General features: G+C 43.9%; 1 protein-coding gene across 1 annotated transcript in view; it reads left to right on the top strand.

Annotated features, from left to right (window-relative positions):
• LOC106592511 (trithorax group protein osa) overlaps window positions 1-6329 on the top strand; it is a 157151-nt gene extending 150822 nt beyond the window's left edge. The window contains exons 4-6 of the mRNA XM_045701548.1: window positions 524-644; window positions 2682-2923; window positions 3007-6329. Coding sequence (XP_045557504.1) covers window positions 524-644; window positions 2682-2923; window positions 3007-4041 — 1398 coding nt within the window. The 3' untranslated portion in view covers window positions 4042-6329. The remainder of the gene's footprint in view (window positions 1-523; window positions 645-2681; window positions 2924-3006) is intronic.
• Window positions 6330-12346: the final 6017 nt, after the last annotated feature.

Here is a 12346-nt window from a genome sequence, read left to right as displayed (position 1 = left end):
GGTAGAGAGGTAGAGAGAGAGGTAGAGAGAGAGGTAGAGAGAGAGGTAGAGAGGTAGAGAGAGAGGTAGAGAGAGAGAGAGAGAGAGGTAGAGAGAGAGGTAGAGAGAGGTAGAGAGAGAGGTAGAGAGAGGTAGAGAGAGAGGTAGAGAGAGAGAGAGGTAGAGAGAGAGGTAGAGAGAGAGGTAGAGAGAGAGAGAGAGAGAGAGAGAGAGAGAGAGAGGTAGAGAGAGAGGTAGAGAGAGAGGTAGAGAGAGAGAGAGAGAGAGAGAGGTAGAGAGAGAGGTAGAGAGAGAGGTAGAGAGAGAGGTAGAGAGAGAGAGAGAGAGGTAGAGAGAGAGGTAGAGAGAGAGAGAGGTAGAGAGAGAGGTAGAGAGAGAGGTAGAGAGAGAGAGAGAGAGAGGTAGAGAGAGAGGTAGAGAGAGAGAGATAGGGAGAACTTTTTGAAGTTTGTTTGTTTGTTTTTTGACCTGTGTCTTTGTGTTAGTAGCTACATAAATCCTGGGATGTTGTGTTGTTCACCAGGAGCAGAAGAGGCAGATGGAACAGATGAATGGAGTACAGATGGACCAGATGAATGGAGTACAGATGGAGCAGATGAATGGAGTACAGATGGCTGAGTGCCAGCAGGGGGCAACATTTACAGGTACAGTCAAACACCACACTAACATGTAAATATAAACTCAGCAAAAAAAGAACCCTGTCTTTCAAAGATAATTCATAAAAATCCAAATAACTTCACAGATCTTCATTGTAAAGGGTTTAACCTCACTAGGGGGTGTGGGACACTAGCATCCAGTGAAAATGCAGAGCACCAAATTCAAAAACAGAAATAGTTACTATAAAAATTCATGAAACATACAAGTGTTACACATCGGTTTAAAGATGAACTTCTTGTTAATCCAACCACGGTGTCAGATTTCAAAAAGACTTTACGGCAAAAGCATACCATGTGATTATCTGAGATCAGCGCCCAGCAGACAAATCATTACAAACAGAAACCAGCCAAGTAGAGGAGTTACACAAGTCAGAAATAGAGATAGAAAGAATCACTTACCTTTGATGATCTTCATATGGTTACACTCACAAGACTCCCATTTACTCAATAAATGTTTGTTTTGTTCGATAAAGTCCATGTTTATATCCAAAAACCTCAGTTTTGTTAGCGCGTTTTGTTCAATAATCCACTGTCTCAAACAACATCCGGTGAAATTGCAGAGCGTGAAACTCAGGGTCCCTGCTCATCTGTGTTAACGTGCCTTCAGCATGCTGCAAGGAGACATGAGGACTGCAGATGTGGCCAGAGCACAATGTCCGTACTGTGAGACGCCTAAGACAGCGCTACAGGGCGACAGGACGGACAGCTGATCATCCTCGCAGTGGCAGACCACGTGTAACAACACCTGCACAGGATCGGTACATCCGAACATCACACCTGCGGGACAGGTACAGGATGGCAACAACAACTGCCCGAGTTACACCAGGAACGCACAATCCCTCCATCAGTACTCAGACTGTCCGCAATAGGCTGAGAGAGGCTGGACTGAAGGCTTGTATGCCTGTTGTAAGGCAGGTCCTCACCAGACATCACCAGCAACAACGACGCCTATGGGCAGAAACCCACCGTCACTGGACCAGACAGGACTGGCAAAAAGTGCTCTTCAGACGAGTCATGGTTTTGTCTCACCAGGGGTGATGGTGGATTTGCGTTTATCGTCGAAGGAATGAGCGTTACACAGAGGCCTGTACCCTGGAGCGGGATCGATTTGGAGGTGGAGGGTCCGTCATGGTCTGGGGCGTTGTGTCACAGCATCATCGGACTGAGCTTGTTGTCATTGCATGCAATCTCAACGCTGTGTGTTACAGGGAAGACATCCTCCTCCCTCATGTGGTACCCTTCCTGCAGGCTCATCCTGACATTACCCTCCAGCATGACAATGCCACCAGACATACTGCTCGTTCTGTGCGTGATTTCCTGCAAGACAGGAATGTCAGTGTTTTGCCATGGCCAACGAAGAGCCCGGATCTCAATCCCATTGAGCACATCTGGGACCTGTTGGATCGAAGGGTGAGGGCTAGGGCCATTCCCCCCAGAAATGTCCGGGAACTTGCAGGTGCCTTGGTGGAAGAGTGGGGTAACATCTCACAGCAAGAACTGGCAAATCTGGTGCAGTCCATGAGAAGGAGATGCACTGCAGTACTTAATGCAGCTGGTGGCCACACCAGATACTGACTGTTACTTTTGATTTTGACCCCCCCTTTGTTCAGGGACAAATTATTCAATTTATGTTAGTCACATGTCTGTGGAACTTGTTCAGTTTATGTCTCAGTTGTTGAATCTTGTTATGTTCATACAAATATTTACACATGTTAAGTTTGCTGAAAACAAACGCAGTTGACAGTGAGAGGACGAGTTTATGTCACATGTTTTATTTCCCTACTCATTCCAGGAAGTATTATCTAAATAATCTTGGCTTTCATTATCTCTAGCAGGTACTCAACATGACATGAAATTAGAAGTATGGATATTCTCTGGTCTTATACTCACAATCTCCTTCCCTCGCTATCTCCTTCCCTCGCTATCTCCTTCCCCCGCTATCTCCTTCCCTCGCTATCTCCTTTCCTCTCTTCTCTCTCTGTCTCCTTCCCTCACTTCTCTCTCTATCTCCTTCCCTCTTTCTAGGTGGTGGTCGGCCTCTCCCTCCAGATTGTGGTGGAGGCGGAGGTTACCCCCTGGGTGTTGCCCAGCTATCCCATGGTGGTCCCCTCCCATCTGGGCCCGGCCACCTCTCCCTTCCCCCTGGACATCCAGGCCACCCAGGCCAACCCGGACCCCCAGGATCTCTCACCCAAGTGGGCAGACCGGTTAGCGCCTTCATGGGTGGTCCTCCAGGCTCCAAGCAGCCCCTCTATCACCCTTCACAGGTAAGATAAACTAACAGTAGAGACAAGACAGTTGTTTTTGTGTTTTTTTTGCATTTCCTGATTCTCCTTGTTGTTGTTTACAGGGTGGTGGGTTTGTTGGTGCTGGTGGTTTGCCAATGAGACAACCACAGCTGGCACACGGCATGATGGGAATGGGCGGTCCGGCTGGTCCTCCAAGGCCTGGGATGCAGCAACAGGTGTCCAGGACGGGGATGACAATCGGGGGGTTGGGGCCCGGGTCAGCGCCTGGGTCGGGGTCTGGTCACCCACAGCATCTACGACAGGCCCTGCACCATAGTGGTGGAGGGGCACCACTCCCACGTATGATGTTTACTGCTCAGCAAACACACCAACAACAACAGCAACAGCCTGCAATGTGGCCTCCGCAGCAGCATGGGGGGCTAGTGAATTCCATGCAACATCGCATGCCCTGCAGCGATGGCCACATGGACCCGTCGGCTAATCACCAGCAGTCCCACGGACACATATTTCCTGGAGGGGTTGGGGGCGCCAACGGAAGCTGCAACCCGAACCCCAACGCCCAGTTTACCCAGCAGGCATTGCGGTCGGGGATGCCCGGAGGCGGGGGTGGTAACAATTTTGCCCCCCACCAAGGACCTCCATCGTTACCCTCCAACCAAGGGGTCGGGGTGCCGTCCTTACCCAGGAGACTGATGCAGAAGCTGGTTGTATCCACGGCAGGGCAGCCCCTACCCTCCATGGTCCACCAAGGGCTTCAGCCTGGTATGAGGCCCAGGGGACCTCTCTCGGCCATGGCTGGGATGAAACCCATTCCCCCTGGTATGATCCACCACCCAGGCCACGGTATGGCCCCACCTAGCTATCCTGCCTCTGGGGCCGTCGTCGCCAAACACCCCCACCCACACCAACATCCCCATCCCCATGGGCCCGGGTATGGACCAGGTCAGGGGAACCCTGGACACAAGCTACCCCCGTATGAGTACACACAGCAGGGGCAGAGTAATGGCGGGATGGGGGGTAGACCTGGTGGTGGTGGAGGAGGGGAGGTAGACTTTATTGACACTCTGGTGGGGTCGAACGAGGACTGGCTCAATAACCTCACTATGATAGACGAGTACCTGGAGCAGAACTCATAGGAGTGGGGTCAAAGGTTAAATGTCAGGGGTCAGTAAATTGAACTCATTCCTGTATAGAAACACTGGGGTTAGGAGTGTGAAATGGACAGGGGATATAAAAGGCGTATGAAGGCTTTATAACTGGTAATAACAGGTGTGTGTACCTTTCTAGAAGGTTGTAGGAAGTGCCATGGTTATACCTAACTTGAAAGGACGGTTTGAGTGAATGTGATTAGTTGCTTCAGAGTGATCGGAGCACTACACAGCCAATCCGCTGCTGCCGCATAAACCAACCTCCCACCCCAAAATGGCTACATTCCCCGCAAGGTGTGCTGTCCCTTATCGCTGGAGGCCATGTTGGAAAGAGGGAATAGCCAAAAAACGGAACTCGCGGAACACAGAACACACAGAACCTCATCATCGCGTGGTTACCTGGGAAACAGAAGCTTCGCTCTAAAGAGCTAGCAACAGAGTAGTGGAGTCCAAGAATTCTCATTGGTTGTTTCTATGTCTGAAGCTTGAACAGTGGACTAATAAAGTTGTTTGAAATCCTCTCCCTTGTAGGGATTTCTCCTATCAAAGGGATAGGTGTATAAAACACACTGTGATTGGATAAAATCAATGTCCTTCAGCAATGCAATTGGTCCAATGTTTTTCAGTGTATTGTTGTGATCTGTTTCTAAAATAGCAGTTGAATTTGCAACACCAAATCTGAGGTTTACTTTTGTATCAAAGTAATTGGGTGTGATTTGGAAGCACAGCTCAAAAACACATCAATAGCAGATTAACCATTCGGATTATCTCCTGCTCTCACATAAGGTCTTTGAGCCAATCAAAGGTGAACTAATATACAGGGAAATACAGCCAATCCCTGATCAATTTGGGGTAATATAAATCACTGATTGGCCAAAGAAACTACAGAGGTGATCAGCCAATGTTGCCATGGCAATTTGTTATCACTATTTTGATTGAGATCAGGCATGTGGGGGCTTGTACATAGTAAACTATTTTGATTGGGATCAGGCATGTGGGGGCTTGTACATAGTAAACTATTTCTATTGGGATCAGGTGTGTGGGGGCTTGTACATAGTAAACTATTTCTATTGGGATCAGGTGTGTGGGGGCTTGTACATAGTAAACTATTTCTATTGGGATCAGGTGTGTGGGGGCTTGTACATAGTAAACTATTTCTATTGGGATCAGGTGTGTGGGGGCTTGTACATAGTAAACTATTTTGGTAAACTGTATCATACACAAAAGAGAAGTACACATATTTATACTTCTTTTCTGCAGATTAAAAGTCTTCAGATTCCCTTTGTACATAAATAATTTAAAAAAGACTGAAATTATAGCTCACAAAATGAAATCTGTTTTCCACTAGAAGAATCGTATTTTAATTTGTTTTAAACATGCAAGACAATACAGTTTGGGTTTTTTCTCAGTAATACTGTGTATTACAATGTTATGACATATTTGTTATGTTTTTGACATAACTCGACTCCTGGTGCCCCAATGGCCAAGGGTTCTTTTGAAAGGTGATGGAGAACATTTACAAACACACACACCATCTCTCACTCTGGCACTACCCCGCACTCCATACCTGTGAGGTGAAAGTTGAAAGTTGATAATCTTGGTCCATCTACTATAGTGTAATATCTTTGTTCACAGACAATATATCTGTCAATTTAGACATTATCAACATTTCATTACAATCCAAGACTACAGTATAATCTGTTAAATCTGTATGACCTTTTCACAAGGTAAACAACACGTAAAGTGGAAGGCACTATCATAGAATTAGAATGAGTAGAACAGGCATACCCATTCAACTCAATTATGCTATTGGGTTCCAATTCCGTTTTTTTGTTCTATTTCTAATGCCACTTTGCTATGTATGTCATTCCAATACCCACAACAATCTACTGTGCTGCACTCTATAAGGACACGTGTCAATAGTCTAGAGTTGGCTCCTCTCCTTGTCTCCTTTCCTTCATTCACACTGATCTGAACAAAATTACTGGTCCGGTGAAAGCTGGTTTGCTAGTAGGATTCCGCCATATTGCTTTCACCTATCCTATTCCTATCCATTCACATTGGTGCTGATGACAGAGAGGAGACTAGGAGAGTAAGCTTGTTATGACTATTAGGAGGCACCCCCAGTAGGGTTTCCCCTACCTTAGGACCACACAGGCAGGTGGACGGCGATTTATAAGCCATGACAAGGGGTTAATCGATTATCTGTGATTACATTTTTGTTCTTGTCTTGAGTTTTTTTTTTATATATAATAAACTGTATAGATGGAAAAAAATTATGAAAATAAATGCCGTCTGGCTTTTTTATTTCACACGGGTTCTGCCAACTTCACTTTTTCATTCTGTTTTTTAGTAACTCCCTTCTTTTTCCCCTACTTTTTCATTCCCGAGGTGTTGCCTAGTTTAATTACCATGTCTAAACAATAGCCTTCCACTCCTATTCTTCCCTTTGTCTAACATGCGTCACATTGACACGTTCCACCTTCCATGATGTTAGCTAGTGGCGGCCTCTAGTGGCGGCCTCTAGTGGACATTCTACGAACTACACATATAACCTGTTCATTTTAATGTGTGTCAAGTAATGAGCACAGGACACAGATTACCCATCAATTCTGCAGTTAACGTGATTCATGACAACATCACACTATGGAACCATAGTGGGGAAAACCCTGTTCACTTCTCAAGCTTTCTCTCTGAACTTATTTTGAACCCACAGGCTTTCACACGTATGCACACACACACACACACACACACACACACACACACACACACACACACACACACACACACACACACACACACACGCACACACTTTCTCCCTGAGATTGTGTTTAACAGTCCTCCCACACGTCTACAGAAAGCAGAAGCTCTGTGTGTGCGTGTGGAGGAGTGTTTGTGTGAGTTTGCGTGCATGTGTGCGAAGCGTGTGTGTGTAGAGCGTGTGTATGGCGGTCGTATGCATCATTGAACTAGCATGCATTTAGCTGCAGGAAACAAATGACCTCTCATGATGTTTCTCTATGAAGTAGCCTGCATCTCTCCACCTGATGTCATTATAGTGTGTGTGTGTGTGTGTGTGTGTGTGTGTGTGTGTGTGTGTGTGTGTGTGTGTGTGTGTGTGTGTGTGTGTGTGTGTGTGTGTGTGTGTGTGTGTGTGAGTGTGTGTGCAGAGATGGGCGGTATTTCTGTTACATTATATGAAATACGTATTTCAATTACTTCTGAGTATTTTGCCATTTGTATTTCACCGGCCTGAACTATAATTCAATGTATTTTGTAACAACGTACTTTCTGGACCTGTAATTTGTATTTTACAAATACAAAATACTTTTCTATATAATTTCTTATAGTGGTTCACAATTTTTTGGACCCTTTCAACCTGGTATAAGAAGTCCGATGGCACTATGGTGTGATAAGTGTGCTAAATGACCAAAATGTACATGTAAAAATGAACACTTGCAAAGCATGCTGGGTATTATTCTAAAGAGCTCCGCCACAAAACAAGGCCAATAATTATACCTAGTGTGCTTTGCATTTTTCATTTTTACATTTACATTTACGTTTTGGTCATTTAGCAGACACTCTTATCCAGAGTGTCCAAGTCAGTGCATTCAACTAAGTTAGATAAAGAACTGCATATCACAGTCCTTTGTTACTGAGAATGTTGTTGTAGTGAATGCATTTCGAAATACAAAATACTTCAATATACCTGTATTTTATGTAAATACAATACTTTCAAAAGTATTTAGTATTTTAGTTTGATACATTGGTCTATATGGTTTCTCGTAAACCTCGGCAAAAAAGGAAACGTCCCTTTTTCAGGACCCTGTCTTTCTAAGATAATTCGTAAAAATCCAAATAACTTCACAGATCTTCATTGTAAAGGGTTTAAACACTGTTTCCCATGCTTGCTCAATGAACCATAAACAATTAATGAACATGCACCTGTGGAACGGTCATTAAGACACTAACAGCTTACAGATGGTAGGCAATTAAGGTCACAGTTATGAAAACGTAGGACACTAAAGAGGCCTTTCTACTGACTCTGAAAAACACAAAAAGAAATATGCCCAGGGTCCCTGCTCATCTGCGTGAATGTGCCTTAGGCATGCTGCAAAGAGGCATGAGGACCGCAGATGTGGCCAGGGCAACGAATTGCAATGTCCGCACTGTGAGACGCCAAAGACAGCACTACAGGGAGACAGGACAGACAGCTGATCGTCCTCGCAGTGGCAGACCACGTGTAACAACACCTGCACAGGATCGGTACATCCGAACATCACACCTGCGGGACAGGTACAGGATGGCAACAACAACTGCCGAGTTACACCAGGAACGCACAATCCCTCCATCAGTGCTCAGTCTGTCCACAATAGGCTGAGAGAGGCTGGACTGAGGGCTTGTAGGCCTGTTGTAAGGCAGGGCCTCACCAGACATCACCGGCAACAACGTCGCCTATGGGCACAAACCCACTGTCGCTGGACCAGACAGGACTGGCAAAGAGTGCTCTTTACTGACGAGTCACGGTTTTGTCTCATCAGGGGTGATGGTCGGATTCGCGTTTATCGTCAAAGGAATGAGCGTTACACCGAGGCCTGTACTCTGGTGTGGGATCGATTTGGAGGTGGAGGGTCCGTCATGGTCTGGGGCGGTCTGTCACAGCATCATCGGACTGAGCTTGTTGTCATTGCAGGCAATCTCAATGCTGTGCGTTACAGGGAAGACATCCTCCTCCCTCATGTGGTACCCTTCCTGCAGGCTCATCCTGACATTACCCTCCAGCATGACAATGCCACCAGCCATACTGCTCGTTCTGTGCGTGATTTCCTGCAAGACAGGAATGTCAGTGTTCTGCCATGTCCAGCGAAGAGCCCTGATCTCAATCCCATTGAGCACATCTGGGACCTGTTGGATCGGAGGGTGAGGGCTAGGGCCATTCCCCCCAGAAATGTCCGGGAACTTGCAGGTGCCTTGGTGGGAGAGTGGGGTAACATCTCATAGCAAGATCTGGCAAATCTGGTGCAGTCCATGAGGAGGAGATGCACTGCAGTACTTAATGCAGCTGGTGGCCACACCAGATACTGACTGTTACTTTTGATTCCCCCCCTCCTTTGTTCAGGGACACATACCTCAATTTCTGTTAGTCACATGTCTGTGGAACTTGTTCAGTTTATGTCTCAGTTGTTGAATCTTGATATGTTCATACAAATATTTACACATGTTAAGTTTGCTGAAAATAAACGCAGTTGACAGTGAGAGGACGTTTCTTTTTTTGCTGAGTTTATCTGTAACAAAATGCCTGTTGTGGTATCTTTTGCCCGTGTGTGTGTGTGTGTGTGTGTGTGTGTGTGTGTGTGTGTGTGTGTGTGTGTGTGTGTGTGTGTGTGTGTGTGTGTGTGTGTGTGTGTGTGTGTGTGTGTGTGTGTGTGTGTGCGTGTGTGCGTGTGTGTGTTTCAGGACATAGAGAACAAGCTAACTGACCATCTGGCTGCTTCATGGTTGCCTTTCATGGATAAAAACCTCACAGGCAACATGAAACATGTATCTCTTCACATTTAAAAAAAAAAAATGTATTTATTATTTATTGAATATTCGAAACATGCAATATACTTCCAGTGAAGGCGCTCAAAAGCTGCATCGTACCAGTCATCCAACAGATTCCCATTCGGAGCGACACACAGAAGCATCCAGAGTCAAAGCCCTGCTTAAGGGCTCTGTTGACAGATCTACCACCAGTCCAAAAAACGTGAACCCGAACCCTCCAAAATCCCCCCCACAGTTCCCCAATAGCTGTCCCTCAACCATTCGAGACCCCTCCCACAGTCCCCCCCCGGAAGAAAAAATACAATTAATTCCATTCCCCACCTCCAAGAACTCCCCAATGGACCAACAACCAAGAGAATGAACTAAAGAGAAAAAAGGAAAAGACAGAAGAAAACAGCAAACAACAATGAAAAAAAAATATATATAATAATAATACATTTAAAACAAAGGACATCAAGGACAACTAAAATCCTAACAGCAATGCCTACTCTATATGTTTGTGTGCATGTCTGGCACTATTACATGTATGTGTGTGTTCTTGTATGTATTTATTTGAATGAGAGTGTGTGTATATGCACGTGTACAAACACCGGCACGGCATCAGCCTCAGGCCATCCGGCATTAGTTGTAAAAACACTGCCACTTAGTGTCATTCAAATGTACTTTTTATTATGATTTTTTTTACTTTTTTTATGAAATTTTTTTACTTTTATCTTTGACCATCATTCTATCTCTCACACAGCAACTCCACTCCCACTTGTCTCCAATTCCACATCCCAACCCTCAGGTTCCCTCAGCCCATCTATCTCTGCTGGCCACCCACTTCGGGTTTCTACGCAACACATATCTTTCAACTATACTGTGATGTTTAACGTACAATTTCAATCTATCTAATCAAATAGAATCCACAGATTGCGAGTTGAAGATAAATACTTTTACTAAGAGTATTAGTATGTTAGTAATTGACTGACACTGTCTCTCCAGATCTCCTAACAGTACTATTTCTAGGCTCAATTTTAGATCAATGCTGTGCATTTTCAGCCATTCCTGAACCTGAGACCAGAAACAGGCTACCTGAGGGCAATACCAAAATAAATGGTCTATTAATTCTGTATCCTCACAGAATCAATAATCAATAATCGATCATTTTATGCCCCAAATATTCAAAATTTTGTTGGTGGCAAGAATTTTACATAATAATTTTAGCTGAAAAGCATGAAGTCTTGAATCTTGCGTTGTTTTATATATCAACTCATACACCCTCTACCATGGAATCGGTACGTCAAAAATCTCTTCCCAACTATTTTGCAATCTGCATGGCATAGTTGTCAACATCCTGGTCCTCAAATGAAACTGGTATACTTTCCTATTTATGCTATTTTTATTCCTCCGCCAGTTTTGATCCTTTATATTGGGCAGACAGACCAGTTCCCTACCTCCTCCCGCTGCCACCCGCCTACTCCATTTTTAGGGCAATGCTGTTATCAATTGGTTGTACTCTTGGATTGAGCAGACCTCTCCATACAACTCCATGAAGGACATAACTCTACCATTCCAATTTACAATATAATTTAAGAACAAAATACCCTTTTCAAACATCTTTCCCATAAATACAGGTATTTTATCAACCAGCACATTTGAGTTCAGCCATAATATTTGTTCTATCTTTTTAGAAGGGTGAAATTGACATTGTAGCCAGCTCTGCAATGCTTGTTTGAAAAAGAGAGATACTTTGAAAAAAGTATAATTTTCAATTATTCGAAAATGATACATGGCAATCTGCACAAAGGCAAAAAGGCCATTTTTAAACAATGGATGAGCTTTTCTTAGTAATCTACTTGAGAACCATTTAGGGTTCAAATAAAACTTTTGAATGAGTGAAGCTTTTAGAGAGAGGTTTAGTGCTTTTATATTTAATAATCTCAACCCACCCAATTCATATTCATTATATAGATAGGCACGTTTTATATTGTCTGGTTTAGCGTCCCAGATAAAGCGAAATATTTTTTGCTCATATGATTTGAAAAACAAATCATCAGGAGTAGGCAGTGCCATAAGTAAGTGCGTAAACTGAGATATGACTAAGGAGTTAATCAGGGCAATTTTTCCATAAATAGACAGGTGTTTACCTCTCCATGGTTGTCTATTTTTACAAGTTTTCTATTGAAATTCATTGTGGAGAGCTTATTTATATCTTTTGTGATATGAATACCGAGTATGTCTACTTCACCATCAGCCCATTTTATAGGTAAACTGAAGGGCAATGTGAAGGTATTTTTTAAGGATCCAATACGTAATATTGTACACTTATCATAATTAGGTTTTAGTCCAGAGAGTACAGAAAAGTTATCTAGATCTTTAATGAGACATTGCAGGGATCTAGCTTGCGGACTTAATATAAAACTTGAGCCATCGGCATACATGGACACCTTTGTTTTTAAGCCTTGGATTTTTAATCCTCTAATGTTGTTATTGAATCTGATTTTAATAGCTAGCATTTTGATGGCCAAAACGAATAGATATGGTGACAGCGGACACCCATGTTTAACTCCTCTTGACAATTCAATTCAAATTCTCTGAGAAGTAGCCGTTATTTACTATTTTACACCTGGGGTTGCTATACATTATTTGTATCTATTTTATAAGAGAATTACCGAAATTGAAAAACTCCAAGCATTTATAAATAAAATCCAGTCTTACTTTATCAAATGCCTTTTCAAAATCCGCTATAAATACCATTCCTGGCTTC

This window comes from Salmo salar, chromosome ssa18 (genome assembly GCF_905237065.1).
Source record: "Salmo salar chromosome ssa18, Ssal_v3.1, whole genome shotgun sequence".
NCBI lineage: Eukaryota > Metazoa > Chordata > Actinopteri > Salmoniformes > Salmonidae > Salmo > Salmo salar.
The sequence above is the reverse complement of the archived record's forward strand: the minus strand, read 5'-3'. Positions and strand labels throughout refer to the sequence as shown.